This window comes from Syngnathus scovelli, chromosome 1 (genome assembly GCF_024217435.2).
Source record: "Syngnathus scovelli strain Florida chromosome 1, RoL_Ssco_1.2, whole genome shotgun sequence".
NCBI classification, from domain to species: domain Eukaryota; kingdom Metazoa; phylum Chordata; class Actinopteri; order Syngnathiformes; family Syngnathidae; genus Syngnathus; species Syngnathus scovelli.
In genome coordinates, this window is record NC_090847.1 from 26,277,886 (window position 1) to 26,305,088 (window position 27,203).

Genomic DNA, 27,203 nt, shown 5'->3' on the forward strand with positions numbered 1-27,203 from the left:
CTGCGTACATACTCGTACCGTCGTACGAAAACAAACCGCGGCATCTGATTGCCTTGAGAGAAAAGTCGGCGGCGATTAAGCATTTCCAGCGGCTAAAAATACCGCGGCAACCCAGGAAAGTTCATTTTGATCCCGCTTGTAACATGAGGATGTGGCTGAGCTATTCGCTCGCCGCTCTCAATGTCAACTATTCATGATATTCGCTGGTGCAGGGGGGGGGTCAAAGTTCAAGAGCACCTTATGAATTTGCCATGAACAAAGCCCGCCTTTAAAGAAATATTTCCAGGATGAAACTTTAGGGGGTTTGTCTCGCTTTCCTCGGGGTATAAATATTTGCGTTCCTGCGCTCGGCGTGTTAATGGAGATTATCCCGAATTGGAGCCTGCGTGTCAGCCAGCAATTCAGGTGCTTCATACCTCGCATACTTGCACTATTGTGAGCTTGCTCTCGGAGCTCCGACGGAGGCACCGCTCGCTTCGCCTGATTCTTCTGCTTCCAAAAAATTAACAAGACAGCGGGGATCTGAAAACTAGGAGCCGATGGTCTTATCTCGAAGCGCATAAATGTTTTTATGAGGGTCAAGCTGACATTTGACCACCTGCACGTGGGAGAGGGTGTTGGTGTCATCCCCCTCGTAAAAAGAAAGCATTTATCTGTCATTTTTTTATCGTAGCATCCACAGTCAGTGTTTCATAAAATCAAATTCACACTTAATCACAACAATGATTCAAGCAGGAACAAGTTGAGTTTAACTTATTAGATAAAAACATTTTATTTTACATTGCTTTTCTTTTGTGTGTCGTAGTCTACTTCTATGTCAAGCGCTAATTAGCTTGTGCTAGCTAAAAGCTAATCAGAGTGATCAATTTTGACCGTATCAAAAATTCTTCAGTCAGTTCTAAATTTTGCTTTTAGGTTAAAAATAGGGAAAAATTGCATAAATAGAAAAATTCCTGTAGGTGAAGGCATGGCCTGATTATATAACAAATAAAAGGGGAGGGGCGGGGTCATGGTTACCCCCAGCCACCATTTAACTCCGTCCCTGGGCACAGCTGCCTATTAGGGTTTTCCTTTTTTCCAGTCATCTTTCTTTTCAATCCTTGTCATTATTCTATATCCATCTGTCCATTTGCAGAAACAGAAACTCATCATCAGCATGCAATTTAAAAGTTGTCCCAAGTCATGTTTTGAACTCGTGCATCAGTGTGTTGATCTCTGCCGTCCAGGAGCGTGTTGCTTTAAGAATCTCCCGCCCTCCCCACTTGTTCTCTTTTCCTCTCTTTTTTTTTTTTTTTTCTTTCTTGACTCCTGCCTGGTATGCAAACATAAATTGAGCAGTAACGTGTTCGCACCGAGAGCAACATATCTGAAAAATGTTACGTCAGCCGCGCGTCGTTTCGGAGCGGTAGCTGCGCTGAGTCAACACCCCTCCCTCCCTCCCTCCCTCCAACCACCCACGCCCCCTCCATCCGCGCCCCCTCCACACCGTCACACACACGCACAAGCACCAAGCAGAGGGAAAAGAGACGCGTCTCCCTCCATTCAGTGTGCAAACACGCGGAATTCAGGGAGAGATGACGGGGGGCAGCTGGGGCGCAACCGGACTGCTTCTGTTCGCCGTTTGGGTCAAGGTAAGGTTCGAAAGAGCGCACTTGTGTCGTCAAGAAAAGTCTGATCATGACAAATTACTTTGTTTGAACAATGCACAAGAGATGGGGACAGACGTGCTGCTGTTGGAAAAAAAAAAAATCTGCAATAACAGAAAACTGTTGATTATTCTCTTGTTTTGAACGTTTCTTGTATCGAAAAATATTTGTTGATATTACCGAATTAATCAACTGTACTATGTAACTTTTAATTGAAAATGGATTTGGACACAAACTTCTGGCAATGCAACCATATATTTATATATATAAATCACATATATAAATATATAACTGGATGGAGAGAGCGATAGAGAGATAGCGGCCCCTCCCCTTTCCTACGTGCCGTATCCCCCAGGAAGGCGCTCAAGTCGATGAGACGCCGCACGCGTCTCATCCTAATCAGCAGCGTGTGTACACTCAGCGCCCACTAATCGCCTCTCCAGCACGTTATCTCCCCTCCCAGGCAGCCGCGACAGGTGCCGAGAACTCCTCACGGTGGTCCGGCCTTGGTTTCGTCCGCTCTTAAATCACTGAGCGTCTGATATGAAGGCCGTCATCCGGCGCCATCCTCAATGACCTTTTAAAGGTTTAGTTTTGTTTTTAGTTCACGAAATTTCCAGAGAGCTTCTCACTAAGGTGGTGGCCGAAACATGACGAGATGCACGGAGAGCACGAATCAGCGCATTTGTTCGGTGACTTCCGATCAACAAGTGACCCTCTCGTGTCAGGTCATCGCTGCGACTATTCTGGCCCCAAGATGAAAAATGAGGCTCTATACTTTGTTTGGTCTTTGGAGGTCCTCTTGTACGTGATTTGCGTGTGTGGGCCAAGTGGCCTGTGGCTCTGACCCTAAATGGAATACACCTTCCTTTGTGGGTGACATAATGGCATACCTTCAGCGAGCCTCGGAGGGCTCTCACGACATTCCCTCGATTCGTGCAGCCATGCAGAATCTTCCCGGAGGAGGGGGAAGAAAGAAAGGAAAAAAAAAAAAGGACAAATGTGCCCTTTAGAAGCAGCTATCTGCGCAACAATTTCTCTTCTGTCACAGTGCCGGCCGGCCGGGCCACCACAATTCCTTTGAATGATCTCGCTGGAATTCTCACAAGGAAGTCGGCCGAGAGAAGCAACAAATTGTCGTGTTGATTCAAGGAAATGGAGCCACTTAACGTTTGAATGCCGCCTCCCGCAAACACTCCAGGAAGCTGATGGCGGGATCCAGACCTTAAAAAGATAACCGGGTTACTTGAAAAGTCAAGTACTGATTACTTGAGTTAACAAAAGTCACATTGCTAATGTGGAAGTCATTTCAAGTGTTGATGACAAAGACGCATTTTTATTTCGCTTTGTTGCGGGATGGAACGGAAAATGAATATGGGCCCAGATCGGGCACTTCTCACAACATCTGGCTTGGGATCAATAGACGGCTGGAGCAAGTTTTTTGGAGTGTGTTAACAAGAAGGACTGCTTTCAGTTACACAACAAAAGCTTTCATTCCCATCCCATTGTTGCCATCTGGTCTTCATCTCCGCCGGGTGTGTGTCATGTCAAGCCAAATTGAAGTGGTGGTACTTGAACGTTTCACAGTGTTGCTGGCATTCTCGCGTGAGCGACTCCGCTCAAGGTGTGCCCGGATGCTCAAGCGGGCGTTTATTCCATTCGGACGAAAAAAAATGGCAAAGAGCGGCCGAAGGCGATGGAAAATGGGAACGGCGACAGGGCTCGTCAGTTGAGACACTGGCACTCGAAGTTGTTGTGCAAATTTGATACAGCGGTGCCTTCACTTGACAATTTTCAGCCAAAATTGACGTTAGGAGCAAGTGTGGGAAAAAAATGGAGCAATAAAGTACATATCGTGCATTGCCAAGAGGCCACCAGTAGATGGCAACGTTACAGCAGAAGGGGCACTTTTGTTCCTCCTGGATAGTTTACAGTTGTGTGACTTGCAGGTGGTTGCCCCCCACCCCCCCACCCTGAACCCTCTTGTGAGCACGCTTGTTCCCTCAGCAGGAGGTTTGCTTTCTCACCATCCAGCCTCTGGCGTTCCGTCCCCATGAAACATGTTGGACTCCATCTGCCTCTTCCGTCATTGCAATGGAGCGCCGTTGATTTATTCCCGTTTTGTTTGTCCCGAACTGCGTCATCTGCTCGGCATATTTTTTTTTTTTTTTTTTCACGTGGCTCACGACTGGAGCGTCCCCCTCGCCCGTTCAGCTCTGCCCCAGCCTTGACCTCGAATCCCTTCTTCCCAGGGCAGGAGCTGCAGCGGGAGCACTCGGGAGTGGTGCTAACGAGAAGGGGGGATCACACCCCCACCCCTGACGGGAGAGGTCAAATTAGAGGGAAGTTGAGCTTGGAGGTGTGCGAGCAGTCTTGTCAAAGTGTTGAAAACGGTACTTGGGAGAGTTGTAAAGTTCGGGAAAGAGGCCCCATTTGACACTTCAGAGGGCAGAACGAGGAAATAATGGATGAAAAAGGTCAACAAGGAAGTTGAAATCGGAGCATGATTAAGTGGCCATGATTTGTCCTGGTCACATTTGTACTATTCACATTTGTACTATGGATTATGTCAATCAGGAAACAAATATTTTTTACGCTGATTACAGATCTGCCTTTTTGTTTTTTTAGCTCATCAGGTTTAAGAATAGTAATCATATTGATAGTAATTACCAGAGTTGATTTAGCTTAGTGCTAATATATGTGGAAAACGCCATTTACATGCTAATGGTTAGCATCAATAGCAGCCATTTTAGAAGCAATGCATTTGAACACAAATGGTGGAGCAACACATTTAGACATACGGTGTATTGTAACATTACTTTCATTTTTTTTTTATCCTATGGCAGCATTAAATCACAATACACAAACAGTTTAATTCTTTATATTTTGTTTAAAAACAAAAAAGCGCGGCAGAGTCCTGTGAAGGATGCCCCCAGAGCAAAAAAGGCCAAGTCCAAGGAAACGTACATGAAAGCATGTCGCGCCGAGCAGATAATCTCGCAGCGTCCCGGAGCGAGGGAGCCGACCGGCACTAATTCCAGATTCCGTGACGGCTTGGAAAACAAATAGAAGCGCGGCTATCTGTCTGCTGCTGTGAGAGGGCGGAAAGGAGATTGGATTGGAGTGTGAGAAATGGACAAGAGGGAGGACAGAAAGGCTCAGTCTACTGCTAACAAGATTGCCTGTGTGTCTGGGTGACTGCTTGGGTGGCGGGTCATAGCTCGGGGCGTTCACTTATCAATAACAAACCTTTTTCATCATGTCTTGAAGCAGCCGGCGGAGAATCGATGTTTTCTAGTCTTCGGTCGGATGAGCACTTTGACGTCAATATCAGTTGACAGCAGAGGGCGCTATTCGGTAGGCCTCTCAGAGGAAAACAGATGGAATATTCTGCTTTCTTGCAGGGGTGTCAAACAAATTTTTTTTCGGGAGCCGCATTGTCGTCATAGCTTCTTTCGGAGGGCCATTATGAATGAGCACCTCATTAAATACAGTAAAAGCTACAAAACAAACTGACAAAGAACTCGTTTTCAAATCAGACGAGCAAAAACTGGTCAAATATTTAATAAAAAAAAGATATTAAAAGTGAAGACAATTTGCAATTCCAGTAATGACACGAATTTGAACACCTGTGCTTTAGGGGGTTAACATTTACGTCTCAAACGTGTTTTTTTTTTTTTAAATATATTATTTTCTGTAAATTAGCGTAAGAACAAGTTATCAATGAAGCAAGTTTTTTTTTTTTTAACTGCTTATATCAGGTGGAAGCTGGGAGCATAATTTAAAGACCTTAGCGTGAACTTGACTGCCAACTCTATGTGACCTTTTTTTTATTATTATTTGATGTTTTCCAGAAGCCCGCAGCATGTTGTTTCAATGCTGAGCAGTGATGGATGTTTGACCCGTACAACGTCCAAACAAAAAAAAAAAAAAAAAAAAAACGCGCCCGCTGGCTACTGTTGTTTCAAGGCATTGACTCACTTGACGGCCTTTGTCCGTGCGTGGCGCTAAATTTAAAATGCCACTGAGGAATTTCGTCCTACCATACCGTCGTCTGATGACTTTGCCCGAAAGCTCGCGCTCGCAGTGATCTCGGTGGGGGACAAAAAAAAAAATCTCACGTGTCCCCGACGTGTTAGAATTTGTCCTTTGCAGTAGTTTTCTTTTATCCACTTTGCCCTGATCCTGTTTTGAAGCAGAAAGAAGAAATTTGATTTAATTTTTTTTTCTAAACAGTAAATAAAAACCTTTTTGTATGTCAATTAATTTACACACTTTCTGAGAATTCTACCTAAATATACCCCCCAAGGTGCCACCGAGTGAATAATGTGCCAGGCAAACAAATGTTTAACAATTGTTTTGCCAATGCGGGGAGGAAGGAATGCGTGATTTAATTCTGACTGACAAAGCAGGAATGTTTCCACTTGCAAAAAAATGTTTGCAGGGCAAGAATGTCTTTTTTTTTGTGTGCTTGTGTTTGTTTTTTAATAGAAGTCGTGTGCCTGCGAGAGGCTGATTGGCAGGAGAGGCAAAGCCGGAATGTGCTTCCTGAAAGCGGCTTTATCACCATAATTGTTACTGTTAAATCGTTACGTGATCGGCAGGTTGCCAGCTAGCAAGAGACTGTGTCGTGATACCATGCACACTGTATTATGTGTTCTTAATTCCCGCCATATTAACGTGGGTGACATTTAGTACTTGGCACCAAGAATGGCTCAAAGCCAAAATGAAATTTTTATAATGCCCATTGGCTTCATGTAATTGAAAGTCTTCTCCAACGCATGCTAATTAGCCACAAAATCCTGGCAGCTAGCCACACGTAAATAAATTAGGCTATTTTTTTTTTTTTTTGCGCAACGGTTGAAGTATTTATTGCTTTTTCACCCACGCCAGCGAATGCGGTAGCTCGGTAATGAATAATCCTTAACCGCTCGTTAATATCACAACATTTGCTAGCTTGAAATAGCTGTGGCTAATTTGTGGCTACTTTACGACACCGAGCTGGCGCTTTACGCAGCAAACGGGCGACGTTCTGTACTCGCCGCAATCATGTGACACTGAAAAAGTGAGAGCGCATTTGTTTAAATCAAGGAAAAGATGACGTTTTCCCGCACAGATTGATGGACCCTCGCGATATTCTCGCGCTGACATGCCCCAAATCTTAACTCCGAGCTTGTCTTCTATATCTGTATTTTCCATTAATTGTCTAGTTTTATGGATGTCTTGAAGCGTATGACACTAGCAGCGCACAGATGTAGTTTTGTCGTAAATCCTGCTTTCATGTCATCATACTCAGCCTCTCCCTTTTCCTGGAACTAATCGATTTCTGGTTTCCTGCGCCTCACTGGTTGGACTCTCCAAATGGATGACCGCCGCTTCTTTTGCTGGCCCTGCAGAGGAGTGGGAGGGTCACTGAGGTTAAAATGATTTCCACTTTTTGAGGGAAAAGGATAGAGAGGTATTTTTTGGGCATCCCGTTGCCAGATTGTTAGGTTCAATATTTATTAAAGGTTGTGAGTTTTACTCGTGGACCCTCAGTGAACCCGCATGCCCGAGTTTATCTGGATGACGCAAGAGAATCGGGGCAGATCCAGCACTTGTGTCTCATCAGTTTCAGGCACACCCAGCTGTTGTCATAATTCTCCCTATTTGAAAGGCCTTCTGTGTTTCTGTCATCTTGGACAATCCATGTCATTGGACGAGAACAGGATTGATCTTTCTTCGGTCGGATGGGTTCCACCCTCCACTGAAACTGCCCTCATAAACCATGAGCACGATGAACTGAAAAGCAGAACCATAAAACACAAACACAGTGGCCTCTTTGGCGCCCACAATCAACTCTAAAACTCCCAAACATACTGTCCAATCACACCTAATAAAATAAATCCAGACCATGGTAGGGTGGGATAAGTAGGATCTAACAGGGTTACCTTGTCAGAGCTTTTATTGAGATTAGTTGGGACTTCTGCTTCTTGTTGCTCTGTAGCTGCTTTTAATCTGTCTGGTTCCGACGCAAAGTTCTTGAAGAAGAGCCAAAGTGTCCGGCAATGACCTGTCTCCGATTCACCTAACAGGACTGAGGTCTCAAGGTTCTGGTTGTTCTTGATGGGAACTTGAGAGACCGGTCATGGTTTTCAGATCACAACAGTGCCCTTTTTGTTGATAGTTTCTGGATTTACAGGAAAGAACAGTATTTACCATCTTGGTACGCTCCATCTCGTCACCTCTTGACTTGACATACTGTATACCCTTCGGATCTTTGTGTCAAGTCTGGAAAGTTCCCAACCCCACAGAATGCGTTGCCATCTGTTCGACGCGACAACTAAGGCCTCACTGAACAGCATTGTAAGGCTTTTGATGGCAGAAACAATTTGGGGGGTGGGGGGGCTATCAGGTCGGAACCCGAGATGCCAGAGCAAGTCCGAGCGTGAATATCTGAACTGAGTATGTACATTTTGCAAGCTTGTTTTGGCTGTTCTACTCATTACTACGATTACAGGTTAGCGTCTGAAATGTCTCGGGGTATTTAGGGAAGATTCCTGACAGTCTTTGGGAATGTTAGGTGTAATGGTATTCAGTTCCTTGTTCTGTGTTATCAGCACTGTTCCAAAATCAATCTTATATTTGAGGGACAACTTCCTCTGGATGTTTTTTTGGATATGCCCAGTCAATACCATTTCGCTGACCCTCTAAGCCGCTCGGCTAGTCATCGCCTTGTTGTGTCTTGGTTTAAAGACTTTGTTTTCTGTATAGCTTAAGCAGCTCAAGACTTTTAGTGAGTTTAACCTGCTTGTTTTTTGAAAGGGGAAGGACAGGGTTAGGACAGAAGCCAGGGATTCTTCAGCACGCTTGTTCTGTAGCTATGCCCAAGCGTTGCCAAACTCTGCTCCCCACTGAGATGACCCTGGGCATGCGCTCCAGCTGTACAAACACAGCCTTATTGCTGAGCACACTCGCATGGTTAAACTGAGCCAAATCCAATTATTTAGCTAGCCTTGACACCCCCCCCCCTTGCACCCTTCTTTTATATATAATATAAATTGATACATTTTGTAATATTTCAGTAGCACCTAATCAGCCACCATGTTCAGAACATGAGCCGCTTTGCCAGGCTAAACAACCCTGACAAATTTCTTTCTTGTGGTTCCTCTAGCTTCTCCCAACATGTTGGCTTTGAGCTAACGCTAGCTTGTCTCTTTAGCCACGTGTTTAGAAGAAGAATACCAAAGTCAACAAAAGCAGCTGGCTCCCGAGAATCATAAGCAGCACCAGGCAGTTTTGTTACCTTCGATCTTCTTAATTTAAAGGCCGGCTGTGCTCCAGATGTCAGTGCTATAATTTATGCTAACGCTCCTTGTTGCCAGCCATAGCACGAGAATGACAGGGAATGATTAGTCAACGTACTGGTAATCCTCAAATCGACTACACCGACGCCCCAGACACGTTTTCGGAATGTCTTTTAACTCAACCTTTAATGTCTTCTTGAAAGCAGGTCTCTCCCTTCGTAGGGTACCTTTCAATGATGTCGTCCGAGCTAATTGTACCTTGTGGGAGTAACACTGACAAGACGATTCTTGGACCTATTTACACCATTGGACCGGTGAGAAAAACCAAAGCGTCTGTGATCTCGATAATGGACCATCGACCTTTGCCTGTTATCATACGAGGAACAGCAGCTGACTGGTAAAAAGTTCTGGACACGTTTTGCTCCACAATTGGAGTTCGGCAGTGGATGCAGACGAAGCGAATGTTGCTGCTGGCAAAAAAGTTCAGGAAAACTCAACAGTACAAACTTCTTGGCCCCAACGCACTGGTACGGGAATCTTCACAGATCGCATTTTATACTTAATGGTTCTTGCTTTACGGCGCTGAGGTTTCATTTCCTTCATTGAATGTGGTCGTGATTTGGGCCAAATGCTTGCCAGTTTTGTTCTTTGTGTATTTCAGAGAAAACAGCTATTCAGGCATCGGTCTACTGGGAGGTCTGGCGTGGGCAGATTGCGTAGGTAGAAGGGGAACTGCCATGATTAATCCTGCAATGACTCGCGTTGTGATGGCACAAGTGAAATTGAGCGAAATAAATCCATTGACCAGAATTTCTCGTTTGGGGAATGGTACTGTACGGAATGGTGTTTTCCCTCACATGCTGTTACTGTTACAGCTCAAGTGATAAGATCATTGAAAAATGACTGACTTTGCTCCAGAAATGCCTCCTTCAAGGCATTTTTTTTTTTTTTTTTTTTTTAAGAGGAATTTTATTAGCGTTATCTCTCAGGTCAGTACGAACCTGCGGAGTAACTCCTACTTATCTCTTGATGTCTTCAGACACGTTGATTAAATTGAAACTTAAGATGTTTCCAGCGTGCGGTTACGAATAAAGCTCTGACTTTGAATGGGCTGCTGTTTTCTTGTTGTGGTTTTCGTATGCTGCAACATCATCAATCTTTGTCGCCGCTGTGTGGTCTTGAGCTCAGCGGCTTCCAACCACACCTTGCTTCATTAGTGCTTATAGCCAGCGATTGTGGTTATTTAATGCAGCCACAGCCAGGCGAGTAAGTCAATTGCATCTATTAAACTGCAGCACAGAGTTTTGCTCACTTGCCAAAATTTAATCGTGTGAATGCTTCCAATGTTAATGTGATGGACTGGCCTGAAAACCATAAACACACTTTCACACTTGATTTTTTTTTTTTTTTTTTTTCCCCCAACAGCTTCAAAATCAGCCTCCCCTCTCCGTGGAAATCTTTTCGACTCGTTCAAAACATGGAGTTTTTAAATGGAAATGATTTGTAGCATTTATTGCTCAATACGAAGTAACCGATGCAAATTGTTGCATCATCGGCGCCAATTGGCTCGACCCGATTTTGATTTAATTGGACGTTTTTGGTCTCCGCAGAGTCCTTCATCTCTGCCCGCCTATATTTAAATGAATAAGCTTCTGAAGCTTTCGCTTGGCGTGAAAGCGGAATGATAAATTGGTTAATCTGCTTTTGGACCCGAGGACAGAGGAGATTTCGGCAGAGGAGCGAAAAGATGGATGATTTGGGGGAAACAAACTCAGGATTGTCCACCCTGGCTCGCTTGAGTTTCACATCCTTACATAATCTCCCGCCTGCGTTACATGCCGCAATCCGCTAAATGCCGAGCCAAGGCCATCAATCACGGCGAGAGTCAGTAGTCAGAAAAACAAGTGGCTTTTTTTTTTTTTTTTTCGGATTAAGTGGGTGTGATGGAGCATGCATTTTGGGTGGATGTCATAGCAAAAAGTCCGAACGAAGCCTTCCAGCTGCCTCCTTTTGAAGCTCGGGAGAACGTCAACAAAGCCAAGCCAATGCAAATGAGCGAAAGAAATACAAGCAACATCTGTGAATTTTCCTCTTTAACTCATTCGGTACCATTAACGACTATAGACGTGATTAACTGGATGCGTTTTAATAACTTTAGTCGACCCGAGCGAGGCTCCCGCCTTTGACTAGACGTCCTTTCAGGAAATGACAAGCGACGGTGCCGTCCCTGACATCACCGTGGGAACCAACGCGGGCCTGTCATGACTTCCTGCCGCTGATATGCACTTGAAGCACCAAAGGGCCAAAGGTGTCAATTTCCTCCGCGACGCCCGATCCTATGAACCCTTCCTCTGTCGCTGTGCAAATTTTAGCTTTGCGATTGGGCGGTTGCAAACTTTTGCTGCTGCTGTTTTGTGAGCTGTCAAAGAGCTGTTTTGAGGGCCTCATTAAAAAGCTCCACATTAAATATAAGACCCGGCTATTACCGAGCGGGACGTGAAGTTTACTGCTGAATCTATTTTGGTCGTGTGACATTCTGCCCGGCTACGTTAATGGCTTCTAAAGGCCTCCGGCGTGGATTTCGCAGGTCTGTTTGTGTTGTCCCACCACATAATCAGTTCGGAGCAATTTGGCGCCCGCACACGTGGTGGGCAGGTGGGCTGAATCTCAAAAGGAATTATGCGATTTGCTTATGTTACACTCTTTAGTCAAATGTTCACGTCGCCTTTTTTTTTTTTTTTTTTTGGTGATGAAGCGCGATTTACAGCAGAGACGACACAGCCGGTATGAACATTATCGTATTCGCTCCCCTGTTTGTGTTACAAGCCGATAGTTTGCGGTCCCGAACGCCGGCAGATAGTTGAAAAAGAAAAAAAAAATGGCCGCCGACAACCATCATAAAAAATGATGGATGCTGTAACATTCGTAAGATGAGTTCTCCAGTTGCCTTTTACCCCCCGCGCACAAACTTTTTACGCTAATATTCTTTATGATGCTTCTTTGAGGCGACAGCTGCTGCAACAATCACCTCACGCTTGCCCCGGGTTTTCATCCCGAAGGTGTTTGATCAAGGTTGAAGAATGGATCGTCGCAGTCGTTCTCGAGCCCTTCCCGCAAAGTTGGACGCGTCGGAGGAGCTTTATAAAGAATCCGTGTTGGGCCGACAGACGAGCCTCAAGAGACGGAGAGGTTGAAAGGAATCTGGCAGATGGGCTGAGAAGGTTTTGAAGAAGATTTGTAAGATAATTAAACAATCCATCAGGAGGCGGAGAACGTGATGAAAGTGCTCCTTCGCTTTCTCGTGGCGAATAGGGAAAATTGGAACCAGGAAGTAAGCCAGAACTCTCTTGGCTTTTCGTCGTCTTATCTGTTGCAAAATTACAAAATAGCCACAAGGAAGTTCTTAATCCCAAGGTTTCATCATCAAGAGTGGAAAAATAGATTCCAATATGGCGTACGAGAGAAAAAGCTTCTTTTTATTTCCTCTGACGAGATGAGCAGCGAGGGAGAGGAAAAGAAGGCCGCAATGTTTCCTCTTCCAAAATGTGTTAAGTGAATACTTGCAGAAATCCCAGATTAGCAAAAAAGATCTTTTCCTCTTCAATTTCATTCAGACAGGAGCCAGTCTTCGAAAAAAAAACGGCCTGTCCTTATTCAAACGTTGGACGTGAGCCTGCTTGGAACACAAATCCAGATTTTTGCTCTCTGCTAGCATGCTCGCTTTCTGGCGCAATGTCAATGAAATAACGTAAAGCCGATGTTCGCTTTCGGCCTCCCTGCACGAGACTTCATCAAAATGAGTCGTTGACCTTGTCAGCTTCTTCACTTGACCTTTGTCACACAAATTGACGTCGCAAGAGCTGTGATGTCATCACGGAACCGCCGTCCGTTCTCCAGTGGCTGTTTAGTTTGAATCGTTAAACACCGGTGGGCAGGGACGACACGCTCGCTCGGGTGCGAAGCTGAAGGTTCTCGTGTTGCGCTCGTATTTTGATAAAGCCTCTCTCGTGTCGGCCATTTGTATTTCCCATCGCATTCAATGTTGCGTGGGGGTCTTGAAAGCACTTGAGACCACTTGAGAAATAAGCAGTGGAGCCACGTTCGGAGCTTTTCTCACATGTATAAAGTGGATTTGTGTGGTTTTCGTATCTGACTGGCTTGACTCCAATGTTGAGTCATTTTGCTGGTGGCCACGGGAAAAAAAAAAAAAAATCGTACATTCATCCCAACCAAATTTGATCCACCCTACTTAGGAGAGGTTTTTTTTTTTTCACAGAAGGCCTCATTGACGCAATTTGTGTACCACTGGGGAACTTCTAAGGTTGGAAAAATATGTGCTTTCGGACAGGTTTTAACTCATTCGCTGCCATTGACGGGAATAGACGTTGAAGATCCTGGGCTAGCAAATAATTAGTTCATTTTATTTCCACTTGGACTTTTTTTTTATTATTATAGTTTTAAAATTAGTTTTTGAAAATGCTTTGTTTTAGTTTGAAGCCAATGGCTGGGCAGATACAAACAAATATTGGCACTTTTATTCACGTTGCCATCCACGTCATCACTTCTGCTTGCTAACTAAGTCCAACTCGGCGGAGGTAGTCGAACCGTGTCATTGGCGGGTGTTTACGAGCTGCGGAGAGCAGCTGTGGGCCCCCCGATGTGTGAATCCTTGAGAATGCGGGTCCTGCCGCGTTGCTAATGGGCCCTGTCCAACATTCCTCCCGCCTGTCGCCGCCACACGAGCCGGGATGCTTGCTCATGTCCGATGACATCACATCCTTCCCCCACATTCAGCCTGTCGAGGACTCCGAGCAAAAATAGAAGTTTTCCTACGATGCAAATGATTAACCTGCGGAGTGAAATGGATCATTCCAGTCTTTGCCTTTACATTGATGAATTTCTCGCTTCCAGGTTGGCGTGTGGGCTAACAACGGCGACGCGGTGTTCATCCGAGAGTTCGCCCTAATTCGTCGAGACCATTTCTCAGAAGAGCCTCTCCACGACACCAGCCAAAAACCCGAAGATCCGGTAAGCCATTTTTAATTCCACAAATTGCGGGCTTGGAGGCCGACGACACGAAAAGCGGATGAGTGATGTCACCAAAGGCTTGTTCGGAGGCCGCAGACTCCCCGGAGCCATATTTGCGACTCCTCTCAGCGCTCGCTTGGTCTCGGACTCCATGGTCCATGTTGGATCTCGGTTCAATATTGAGCTTGATTCGCGGCCAAGATAAACGCGGCTTAATTAGCGAGCGCTCCGGGAGGCGGACGGCGGCCTCCGATGAGTATTCGCTTTGACTTCTGTAGGCCGCATGGAGGCTGACATTGTTGACCTCGTCCCCTCGGGAGGAGCGCGACACCTTTGCTTGCATCTGGTTTTCCCGGCAACCGTGTTCGAATATACTTCAGCGGACTCAACCGTAAATGAGCATAAAACACGAATAGCAGTTATAGACAAATAGTTCATCTAAGTGGGGGTCTGGTGACTGAGATGTTGGCTGACTCGAATGAGTCAGTGTGAGGATTAGGAGATAATTCCATCTTGATCCACTGAGAGGAATTTTTGCCAGGCCATTTGCTCCTGTTCTTCAAATTCAAAATGAGTTAAATAAATAAATAAATAAATAAATTTAAATAAATGTCTTCCTTTTTTTCTTTTTCAGTTTTTCTCATTCTTGCCTTTTTCTTTTCTTTTCTTTTTTTTCTTTTTCTTGACTTTTTCTTCTTCTTCTGAGGTGACCTCTCGTTTCGTGTGGGCTTGTTTCGAGTCTTATTTGTTGGACACTTAAGGCTATGCTGACGGAACAGCATGGAAGCTCCGTCATGGATGTGCTTCTATGTACCCCCAACCGTTTATTGTCTCTATATAAAATAAACACTTGACTCGCTCACACATCTATCCAATTTCCATACTGCTTACGGCCAAATGAATCTTGGCATGAATAAATCAAACTTGAACGTCTGCAACAAGGACGGGTGATTATTTGCAAAGTGCAAAACGATGCCATTCCAAGCACAAAATGCTTCTTTGGGGAACCAGCCCATATTTGCCTTCCCTGACATGTTTGCTTTGACTTAGCCGTGTATATTTACAAGATGCTGTTTGGACAGAAGCTCCCGAGCAGCGAGTGCGGTGTCGAGCAAGCCACGTGGCGTTGGCTCGCGGGAGCTTTCTGTCATCCCGCCCGTCTGTTTGTTCCGTCAACATTCACTCTCAGTAAATTCCTGGCGACCATGATGTGGTCTTGCGCTGTTGCACTCTGGGTACCAAAGTTATGCTGTTGAGGTACGAGGCCTCGCCGCATGACAAAGTGGGCTTGTGTGCAGCCAGCTACTGTTGCCTGCATATTTGGATACATCTGATCTCCTTTTCAGTGGAGTTCGCTCACTTGTCATTTTGACTGTGGTGCAAAAAATTAGAAACCAAAGGCAGATTCGGCTTTGTCACCTGTCCTCCCCCCCAAAAAAAACAATTTCTGCACCTCTTCACCATATCAAGCAACGCACACATTTGCCAGTAATTTGCATGACATTGTTTACATATCAGATTGCACCAATGTTTATATTCCATAAACAGATATGCTTGTACAACTGTGGAAAGAAAAAGTCCGATCCAAGGATTCTTGGATGTCCTTGGCGCTACCTTGGCACCGCACACTCCGACGGACTCCAAAAGGAGCTGATTGTTACTGTTAAGCGCCTCCTCGTTTGTTGCGTTGGGAAGACAAACATGTTGTCCTGAAAGGGAATTCCCAAAACACCTTGCCGGCCTTTCAAACATAAGTGCTGTTTAAAAAAACAAAACAAAACACGACCAAGCCATTTCTGTGTAGCACTTTAAAAAAAAACTTTTTATTTATTTATCTGCGTAGCACTTTAAGAAACTTTTTTTTCCGTCCATTTATTTTTTTATTGTTAAATTTAGTTTATTATTTAATCATGTTTATTAAAGTGAAGATGATTTATTGATGATGATATATTTCTGTGTAATAAAACTTTTATTTATTTATCTGTGTAGCACTTTAAGAAACTTTTATTTTATTTTTTTATTTATTCGTCCATTTATTTATTTATTGTTAAATTTAGTTTATTATTTATTCACGTTTATTAAAGTGAAGATTATTTATTTATTTATTGTTAAATTTAGTTTATTATTTAATCACGTTTATTAAAGTGAAGACTATTTCTTTATTTATTATTTGCAAAATTTTTGTTTATTATTTAATCACGTTTATTAAAGTGAAGACTATTTATTATTTAATCACGTTTATTAAAGTGAAGGCTATTTCTTTATTATTTGCAAAATTTTTGTTTATTATTTAACCACGTTTATTAAAGTGAAGAAGCACAAAAACAGCACTCCGTGTAAGTAACCGTTTTAACCTGCCCGTAATTACCTGCCGCTGAAAGATCTCCCGCCACCCATGCGGAGCGGCGTTTCGGTTAACCAACCGCTGGGCAACGTGTCCATCGCTTTCATGTGGGTTCTAATGGCTCGGTTGGTGAGAATTAAGTCGTTTGCAAATCCCGAGAGATGACGAGGAGGGTTCGGGTTAGTATTTGAGGAGTCTAAAATGAATTCTGCCTGGTTGCGTGTAGTCATGTGACCAGCAACATGAAATTACACTCGTGACGCAATTGTTTCCGCCTGGTGTGAACTTGCACATGGTTGCGTGCGGCTAACATATCGACAGAAGGTTATGGTCTTGGCGGCCAGAGCGTGCTGGCGTCCCTGTTGGGTCCGTCCAACCGCTGCAAACGCACACCTGCAGCTACACACACACACACACACACTTTTGAATATGCTGGAACCCGGCGAGAAAATGGGAGCGATAACCTTGACAACGCTTGCCAAGCTGCAAAGTGAACAGCGCTTGGAAGACAAGGCACACTTGGACCAAACATTTCGAGAACATTGAGATAAGCCTTTGATGAATATTTTAAGTCTCTTTGTGTTGATGGAAAGTAGTCAGCCCTGGAGACATAAAAAAAAAAAAAAAGAGGCGGGGCTTGGACGGGATATGTAACAAGAGTCCCGGTAGAGTAAAATGTAAAGTGCTTGGACCGGCCGTGATGTATTACAGAAGCGGCACTACTCGGGAAAGCAAAAGAAAAGAAAAGTAGCTAGATGTTATGAAATTGATGCTGATGGATGTCCGCAGTGACTCGAAAGGGCAGAGTCAGAAACAAATGCAGCAGTGAAGGTAACCCAAGTTCAAGGGAAGGGAATCCAAGAAGCAAGACTGATGAGAAGAACCCAAGGACGGTATGTTAGAAGAGAAAATGCAGACGACAGAAGAAGCCCGAGAACCAGATGGAAAGAAGTTTTCAAATGGATCTGAAAGAGAAGAAAATGAATGACAGGTTGACTCAAGTCAAAAAATTCCAAATTCAAAAATTTGATTGGGTTCACCTGATTAAACGAAGCAGGTCTCCTCGAAAGATGGATGAACTTGCGAGGTGTTTACAGAACAAGTCAAGGGTTGGAAAAGGATTTCTTCTTGAGGGAATATGCTTCCTGTTGCAACATGTGTTTTCCCGCCTCCTCAACTATTCCTTCCATCCCCAAATCACAAAATGAGGCGACCCGGCGAAGCCTCCAAATTTATGGGCGATTGCACGCAACGAGGATCTCCCTCATGAAAACATTCTGTTGGGAAGCCGCACGGGCCTGTGATTGATGATTTCAAACGCAAAGATATCTGATCGGATTCGCGGCCATCGATCAATTGATCGGCGTGATTGTGCCGAAATCAGACGAGTTATCACCGACCCCCCCCCCCTCCCCTCCCTGCTCGCATTCCTTGCAGTAATTGCGATAAGGAAGGGTTTGTTTGGACTACAAATTGTTGGGCAATTATTTGCGGCGCCTGGGGTTTTCCAGGTTGGACCACAAGCAAACCGACAGCATTCCTCCGAAAATTCTCAGCGACCTCACTTGGGATAATGACAAGGAAGTGAAGGGCGGCTCCTCCTCACAAGGGGGCGACGTCGAGGTGCCTCACAACGGTTAATTAAGACTTGACTGCTGGTTGGGTGTGCTACTGATGCTTTTAATCGTAGCCACTAGGTGTCACTGCTGAGCTGAATGCAACCGCACTGACAAGAAAGTGTTTAAAATGACGACCTTGTTTGCCTTTTCTCGCCTCTTCGCGGTATTTACAGGCCGAGCAGCGATTAAGCTCTCATCACGGTAGCGTATTTAGGCAGCTGGGAGTTTGCGGAGAAGCTGTTTGAGAGGTTTAATCGAACGGGATGCTGGTGAGTCATGCCGACACTTTTTGTCTTGCTCCGTTAAGCGGACCAGTGTGAACCGGACAGAAAATGTTGGAGCGAGAACAAGCTTGATTGTGCTCAAAGAAATTTGTCACTGTTCGAAAAATTTGTATTGACAAGTTTGTTCAATTTCAAGCTTCTCTGGCATTTGTGGAGATCGTGGTCAAAACCGCAACCTCATTTATCAAATTCAGATTTGTCCCGTTGACATATTCAAACCGAGTTCAGGAGCAACTGAGGTTAATGTATTTTTTTTTCTCCTCCATTTTATGCTTCATTCATATTTGAACTTTGCTGGAATCCACACAAGAGCCTTCATGACAGGTGGAGGGATTGTTTGATACATGCCTTGTTGAAACTTTAATTGCGCGGATATCAAAAGAGAAATTTATGGGTTGCGCTTGAGATTTTTTTTTTTCCTCCCTCCCCTCCTTTAATCGTTGCCGTTTATAGGTCAGACGCGGGTCACGACGTGGAACTCAAGTGCCGCCTCGCGCTCCTTGTTATTGCATCATTATCCAACCGAAGCGCAAATCGATAGCAGAGGACGCTCCAAACGGGTTCAAACCTCACTTTGAGCACCTTCATCACATGACTATCGCTTTCTCCGCTTGTTCCCGAGCCAACGACAACACCTAATACATCGCCAGCAATGAAAAACACATGTAAGCGACGCGACTCCGTTTTTCAGGATGAAAATTGAAACCGTGGCTCGACGTCTCTTTTGGTGCTAACAATTTCTTCAGTGAGAAATAAAATGCGGTGAGCAAATTGGGATTATGGCTCACTTGAATCGACTTTACCCTAATCCTCAAAAATAAAACCGGTAGCTAAAAATTGCGGTGAGTTCAAACAAGTAACAAAAAAAAAGACACAATTTTATTAGGTGTACTTCAAAGAACTCGATAAAACTGCAGTTTAGTCGTTCACCTTCCATCTGTCTTAACTTGGAGCGGCGCTGGGGAATTACATCTCTATTCCGATCGCCGGCTTTGGACAAGCATTGGGAAATGTGGTCGCGATTCAGCTGCAGGTCGTTTAAAAAAAAAAAAAAAAAAAATCTATCCTGGTAAAACATTTGAAGGCAGTCGCCCAGAAAGCTGTTTTAACAATAACTTTGATGTAAATCATGCCTAGAGCGTAGAGAACTACATAAATGTGCCCTTTTTTAGTTGAGAAATATTACGAGGGGCCACGCCAACCAGTGAAGCAGGTGATCTGGGGTTGCCGTGGTAACAACATTGGTAAAATTCTAATGCTCGGGAAGTCTTGCGTGAGAAGGCGATACTCAACATGATTAACCTTCACGACTTTATTGCTTAAAGTCCGAAACACCTCCAGCAATGTTGTGGTCCAGTGGCTTGTCAATCAAAACGCATTCATTTCCTTCTCCGGCAGCGCTCGTCGTCAAGCCAAATTCGGCGGTTTATTTTCTGTACTTTTGCACTTGCAAATGTGAGAAGGATTTCTTCTGAAAGCAAACATCGGGATTGTGGAAAGGCTCTTTCCCCTTGGCGCCGCCCGCAATGGGGTCAAGTGGATGTCCATTTGTGGTGCGAGATTTGGTTTGATCACCGGCTGGCACTAGATTTTTTGTTTTTTTGTTTCGTGCCATTGCAGAAAGTGGAAAGTTTTTCGGTTTATGCCAAAAGCCGTCCATCCAGCTGCTTGTTTTTCCCCCAGAATTGTCCATCCACCTGGTTGGCTCCCTACCTCCACTCCACATGCTCTGGGCCTAAAATGCCAGATGTTATGAAAGGCGACGTCACTCCTGACCGCTTTTTGCGAGAAGATTTACATGGCGCTCGTTCGCAGTCGCAACCTTTTTTTTTTTAACTATGTATTTTTTGGGGGGCGACATTCTCAATAAAAACTCGGTGGGCCTGTCCAGAAGCAAAACGGGACGAGCGAGCGAAGAGGAGACCTTACGTGAGCATCGAGAAGAACAAAGTCCGTCGGACATCCTAATGGACGCAAACGTGTGAACTTGCAGCTGCCCTCCAACTCCTTGCACGCTTGAGTGAAGCCCATTTATTGATTGGCTCCTGTGCCAGACTTGAGGCCTCCCCCCACTCCTCACATTGCACATACAAATATACACTCCTCCCTCCCTCCCACCATCCCTCCCTCCCTCCCTCCCTTCCCCGACTCCAAGTTACTACTAAGGACCCTCGGCGCAGAACGAAGGCTCCAGGCGGACCAGACGTTTAGATTAACCCAAAGAGGAGCACCGACGGCTTGGTCAGGCTTCATGGAACCTTCTTGCAAACTGCTTCTCACGGCGATTCTCATCATGGTACTGTAACATCTCTCTTTTCTTCTCGTCTTCACCACATCTGCATTTGCATCCTTAAATGTTGTTTACTATGCGGCTTGGCACTCCAGAGCGGCGCCTGGTCACGCCTGGATGTTCTTTCGACTTTACTGCAGCGACTGAAAAGTGTCCCTTTCCTTCCCTTGAGGTCAACCCCTCCCATCCCGTTTTTTTTAGTTAGGATGCAACGATGCACAAGACAAGGGATTGAGCAGATGTGCACCTATCGAATGTCTTGCCAACCTGACAAGGCCAATCCAGTGTGTGTGTGTGTGTACGAGTCGGGTTTCCCTTCCACCCGTCCAGGAAAATGTCCTCACGGTGCTGACAGGTGACTCGCATTGACTCTGTCCATCAGCGAGCATCGGCGCTTTCGCTCATTTCCGCCGTTCCGCTTGATTGAGTACACGGGCCGCCTTTCTGCTTTTCCCATCCGCCATGCAAACGAGCTCAGCGTGTCCCCAATGCTGCTCCGACGGATTAGATAGCCGCCAAGCGGACACGCGAGCCGTTTGATTATTAGCTTCCAATCCTCGCAGGAGCTTCTATTATCCCGCTTTCACCGAGAACAATAGCGGAGCCGCGAGCCAATTCTCCGTCCTCCATCCTTCTTGTCCTCTCGTCTCTCCACCAGCCTTGTCGGGCCTCCGGTTCTCTTGGCTCGCCAGCTGACTGCAAAATTCTCTGATTGCCTTTCAAAAGGAGGAGAATTAAGAGGCTGCCCGACAAAGTCTGTTTATTTACTGTGGATCCAAACATTGAGAGGAGTTGGCTAGCACACAAAGTTAAAAGTAGCGCCGTTGCGTTGGCTGCGGTCTGCGTTGGCCGCGTTGGCGGCTGCCATCCTCTTTGGCTCCGGCCGCCGTTTACATTCACTACACGCAATAAGATGAACGCTGGTTCCATGTGCTCTCTTTTTGCTACTGTGTCTCAACTTAAATATAAAAATGATCTTGAATGCAGTGGAAGGTCTCAGGTGGATTAGAATTTGGAATCTATTGTTGTTTTTGTTGACTGAGCAGGACAAAGTACGTAAAAAAACTTTTTGGGATGGTCGACATATTTTCCTCTTTTGCTTCTTCTAGTTTCCCTCGGAGGGCGATTATGATTGTCAACGTCTTCGATATAATATATATATATATATATATATATATATATATATATATATATATATATATATATATATATATATATATATATATATATATATATACAAAACAAACTGACGAATAACTAGATTGAAATGAGAGACTGGTAAAAACTGTTCAAATAGTTTAAAAAGACAAATTGCAAGCAATATTTTAATATTTTTAAAGTGAAGACAATTTGTAATTTTATTAACGACACAAAGTTGATGCAAAATTTGTCTTTGCGGGCCACAGAAAATGATGTGGTGGGCCGTATCTGGCCCTCGGGCCTTGGGTTTGACACCTATGGCTTTGAATGATCACTCAGCTCGAGTTTTTTTTTTTTTTTTTCTGACTTGGGAGGTGTTTTCAGTTAGCTGTGGGGGGATAAATGTAAATGCAAAATACCGTCTTTGTGTTTCAGCTACTGCGTGAAATGATACGAAGGTCTTTTTTGTTTCCCTCCCTTTGCATTTCTTCACCAGTTTAAATCCTCCATTGAATGGCAGATTATTTGATTGAATGCGTTTGCAGCTCAAGTCTTTTCAGACACATTCCCACTACCACGGGTGGTTGGATGATTTGTCCCAGCGTTTCTTCTAGTATTTTTTTTTTTGATGTGTGAAAAAGAGGCAACACAGGGTCTCCGGCCTGTCGGGAGCGCCAGCTTATTTTGATGAATGCCAGCTTAGCCTGCCTCGCTTCTCACCCTCGGGCGTCATTCCACGCACCGCCGACGGCGTCGTCAACATAACACGCACGCAGTCAGACGGAGGTGATGCCTATCACATGACCATGCCGACCTTTTCAAAATAAACACATTGTTTTACAGCTTAATGAATCTGTCCTATTAAATCACCAGAAAATCAAGCCCCGCCCCCGTGCCCCCACCACTAGGGGGTCGAGGGGGGGCATGATGGATGGATAGATGGGGAGGATCATGTTTTTTTCTGGCTGTCACTCGCCATTTGAGACGCACGTTGTCCTCAGAGTCACAAAAATTCATCTTCTCATAATATTGACTTTGGACGCCGGGGAAATATTCCGAGCCGTGTTGCCAAATCTGGCGGCAGCACGCCATCGAAAGCAGGGAGCGCACGTCGGGCCTGAAGTGAAGCAGAATGTTTGATCTCACGATGCTTTCTCGACACGCAGAGCTCTCGCACGGCCCGTTCCGAAGAAGACCGAGACACTCTGTGGGACGCCTGGGGCTCGTGGAGCGAATGTTCCCGTACCTGCGGAGGAGGAGCGTCGTATTCCCTCCGACGATGCCTCAGTTCCAAGTAAGTCTATTTTTAGTCGTCACGAATGGCAAACGCTCGAGAGAGGCCCGGATCGCACGAGCCGTATTTAGAAAATGGAAAACCTCGTTGACCTTTAGATAAATGGAAACATCTCGTGGCCAATTTGTAAGCGTGCGTTCAAACGTTCTCCAGACTCATTTGGACTTTTTGAAAGAGAAAGCCTCCCTCCCGCCTGCAGTGCGGCTGCTTTCTATTAAACTGCCATCATTTGGCTTTAAAATTCAATCTGGTCGGCCTCTCTCTGCTGCTCCCAGTCGTTCCGCCAAATAAACCCAGACAATTGGCCTAATAGTGTGAGTCAACCTAGCATAGTCTGCGAGCAGAGTTCCCGAAATGCTGCTCAACCAGCTACTAAAACTATCCAGACATCCAAAGAGGCGGGCCCGAGTTCATTCCTGACAAGAGGAATGAAAATGGATGACTATTCCAAAGTCAAATCGAAGCTTGGGGTCTTTAGCAAAGGACTTGCGGAACCAAGGACAACAAGTGAGGACAAAAGGACTCGTAGGTTTTCTAGCAACGTCACGTTTACAGACTGGGTAGTAGCCACGGCGTGACTTCATTGCATTTTGCTACTTTACACTTCCCAGCATGTATCACCCACCCAAAACCACCAACGGAGCCAGCTGGATCGCCTTGCTCCATTAGCAAGTGGAACAAAATGGGAGGCTAGCTGAGTTAGCTTCGCCATGTCGTTTTGGGACTCTTTCCTACCAAACGCTACCACTAGGTGGAATTGGGTTGGGGCTTACGATTGTGCAGTGTGTCGATAAAGTGATGATTGCGTCATCTGCTTGAAATAAGTAAGCGCTAGCAATTAGCAACTAGCAATTAAACCCCGGAATTCAGATTCCACAACCGTCCTGTATAGCATCAAAAACTGGAAGGCGACGGCCTGGTTCCCTCGTGGTCGTCTGCCACCGTGCTTTTGAACTCGTTAAGAGATTTATCTTGGCACGGATCGATGAGAAATGGTTATTTTTGTAAACGTCTTCGTTTTATTAAAGGTCAGCAGATTTGAAAGTGTGATAAATCTACGTTGACTATAGTGGCGCAGTGTTGCGCCGGACGCACGCTCACACGGTACGGACCCGCCGCTATTATGTCTTTGCCAGCTCGCCGCAGAACCTCGCGCGCTTGCGGCTAGCCACAAGCGAAAAGTCTTGAGCAAATGTGGAGTTAACCGCCGCCTTTTGGGTGCAGATGACTGCCGTGTATTGTGGTTCGCCTCATCATTCAACAGCGGCCAAAGCCAGTTCACACAAGTGCTCTCTCCCCCCCCCCCTCCTTCCTTCTCCTCTAGGACCTGCGAAGGGCAGAATATCAAATATCGCACATGCGGTAATGTGGTAAGTTCGGCATCTTCGTATGTTGGCGCTTCGTATTTGTAACGCAAATCATTTTTTTCCCCCCTCGATGGAAAGCATCATGACGTTTTCTCATACTCAGGATTGTCCGGTGGACGCCGGAGACTTCCGGGCTCAGCAGTGTTCAGCCCACGCCGACGTGCGCTTCCAGGGCCAGTACCACGAGTGGCTGCCCGTGTACAACGACCCGAACAACCCGTGCGCGCTCAAGTGCAAAGCCAAGGAATCCGGGCTGCTGGTGGAGTTGGCGCCCAAGGTTCTAGACGGGACGCGTTGCTACACCGAGTCGTTAGACATGTGCATCAGTGGCGTGTGCCAGGTGGGAAAGGATACCAAAAGAGCAGCCTGAACACAATTTGTTCTTCGTCTTCATTTTTTAACTCATTCAGTGCCATTGACGTCATCCTGTCACTGTGTTTTAGATTGTCGGCTGCGATTTAGAGTTGGGGAGCGCGGCCAAAGAGGACAACTGCGGCGTCTGCAATGGCGACGGCTCCTCGTGCAGGCTGATGCGAGGGCACTACAAATCCCAGCATGCCTCTGGAAAAAGTACGTCCAATGCCGAGATTTGGTCGTTACACCGGTTAAATGACTTCATTAACATACATCTTGTGCTCCCCCCATCTTCTTGTGAAGCGGAGGACACGGTCGTCGTCATCCCCTTCAAGAGTCGACAAGTACGTCTGATCCTAAAAGGCCCGGATCACTTGTGTAAGTCCTGGTAGGTCCAGGGTGCTCTTCCATCCAAATCAGCCAGATATCAAACTTGTACCTGATAGCCCCAAATGCATTTCTTATATCCTTAACGACATGTTTTAATCCGGTGCCAAAAAAAAAAAAAAAGCTTTTGGAGCCAGCAGCAGATGCTTCCATCAACTGTCAACAGCAGACAAATTGAATCAGTCGCTAATCGTGCGTTTAACCTTCTGTATGTTTTCCTTTCACGTGAGCTTTCTTTCCCAAGCCCCCTTTTTTCTCAATGGCGAGCTTTTTCATTCTCCTTTTGGCATGCAAATCGGAACCATGTGTTGACTGTTGTCGGCGAGCGCTCCTTCCCGTGCTCGCCGATGTTTTCGTTGCCCTTAATGTCCTTGTTGGAAATCCACGTTGCCGTCTTGGGTCAGGGTTGAAGTGAGGTCAAAAACTGTAAGAGCTTAGCCGCAGCACGTCCAAGGGAGCGACTTCAAGCACATGTCGTGCCTGTTTGTTTGAAATGTGGTCACGGTTGGCTCGTGAAGAGAAAGCCGCTCGCCAAGGATGCAAAATGTCCGCCGAATGCAAGACTGTGACAATTGTAGTGCGAATCAAAGACTTATTTCTCCTCTCTTCCCTTTTTTTTTTGTAGATGTGGAGAGTAAAACTCTGCAAGGGGTGAAAGGTCAACTTATCTTGGATAAATCAGGCCAGTACCAACTGGAAAACACCACCTTGGACTACCAGAAACTCTCCGATAAGGAAGTCCTCAAAATTCCCGGGCCGCTCGGGGCTGATTTCACCATCCAAGTAAGCGTGGAGTCAAAACCTTATCCAGCCTACACAGACACGGATGGAATTAGAACCGTATTCTTCCGTCAGGTCCAGTTTGCAAGTGGACCAGACAGCGTCACCCAGTACATATTCTACCAGCCCATCGTCCACCGCTGGAGGGAAACCGACTTCTTCCCTTGCTCTGTCACTTGTGGCGGCGGTAAGCTGTGATCTCACTGACATCCCAATAAACACATAACTATTTGACGTCTATAGCCGTCATTGGTAGTGAACGAGTTCTACTTTCCTCGACTCAGGGTACCAGCTGACGTCCGCAGAGTGCTTCGACCTCCGTGGCGGCCGAGTGGTGGCGGACCAATACTGCCATTATTACCCGGAGAACAGCAAGCCCAAACCCAAACTGCAGGAGTGCAACTTGGAGCCCTGCCTGGCCAGGTTGCGTTTCTTATTTGCTTTTTTGAAGGCACAGGATCGAAACTTGAATGGACATCTTTTGTCTTTTTAGCGACGGCTACAAGCAGATCATGCCGTATGACCTCTACCACCCCCTACCTCGGTACGTAAAGTCCTTTAAGAAATCCACAAGGTCCAGGACCTGTTTCGACCTTTGGACCTTGTCTCGTAAGATGGGAGAGCAGCCCTTGGACGACCTGCTCCACTTCCTGCAACGGGGGCACCCAAAGTCGCTCGGTTTCCTGCGTGGAGGAAGACATGCAGGGGATCGTCAGCGCCACAGACGAGTGGAAGTGCCTTTACGCCCCCAAGATGGCCGTCTTGCAACCCTGCAACACCTTTGAGTGTCCCACCTGGATGGCCCAGGACTGGTCACCTGTAAGTTCAAATGCATTTTTATATCGAATGGAAATTCACCCCTCACTTGTTGTTGCAACAGACTCCATTAATTCCTCTTCAATCTTCAATGGCCGCCATACAAACAAAGAGGCAAAGAAAAAAAAAAAAAAACTTGGATGCAGTTTACCTTGCACATTCTTCCCGGAACTTGCCGTTTTTTTTAAATGCTTGGTTTGGCAGAGAACACACAAAGTTCACTCCTGTTCAGACACCAGTGGGGGATTTTTGGACCCCCCCCCCTTCCCCTCGAGTCAAAGGCCAAGACATTTAGAACAGGACGAGGGCTAGCCAACTAACACAGATTTATCTCTGAATATATACGAGGTGAATGGTATTAACTGCCCCCCCCCCTCGCTTCTTCAGTGCACTGTGACATGCGGTCAGGGTCTGCGCTACCGGGTGGTGCTCTGCATGGATCACCGAGGGCTCCACGCAGGAGGCTGCGACCCCACCACCAAGCCCCACATCAAGGAGGAGTGCCTGGTCACTGTGCCTTGCTACAAAGCCATCGGTGCGTTTGGAAATCATGCAAGGAAAACCGTTT

The 27,203-nt window shown here is 45.7% G+C and overlaps 1 protein-coding gene across 9 annotated transcripts in view; it reads left to right on the forward strand.

Moving 5' to 3' along the window:
* Positions 1-27,203, forward strand: part of adamtsl3 (ADAMTS-like 3) — an 88,223-nt gene that overhangs the window by 53,818 nt on the left and 7,202 nt on the right. For 7 of the 9 annotated variants that reach the window (XM_049735169.2, XM_049735159.2, XM_049735179.2 and 4 more), the window contains 12 exons: positions 13,844-13,960; positions 22,804-22,931; positions 24,256-24,301; positions 24,402-24,638; positions 24,742-24,868; positions 24,956-25,030; positions 25,665-25,822; positions 25,895-26,006; positions 26,104-26,242; positions 26,313-26,363; positions 26,434-26,638; positions 27,023-27,170. In XM_049735169.2, the coding sequence (XP_049591126.1) occupies positions 13,844-13,960; positions 22,804-22,931; positions 24,256-24,301; positions 24,402-24,638; positions 24,742-24,868; positions 24,956-25,030; positions 25,665-25,822; positions 25,895-26,006; positions 26,104-26,242; positions 26,313-26,363; positions 26,434-26,638; positions 27,023-27,170 (1,543 nt within the window). Of the gene's footprint in view, positions 1-1,487; positions 1,632-13,843; positions 13,961-19,744; positions 20,504-22,803; positions 22,932-24,255; positions 24,302-24,401; positions 24,639-24,741; positions 24,869-24,955; positions 25,031-25,664; positions 25,823-25,894; positions 26,007-26,103; positions 26,243-26,312; positions 26,364-26,433; positions 26,639-27,022; positions 27,171-27,203 lie in introns of those variants that run through there. The other 2 variants (XM_049735216.2, XM_049735217.2) reach the window with 2 other exon arrangements.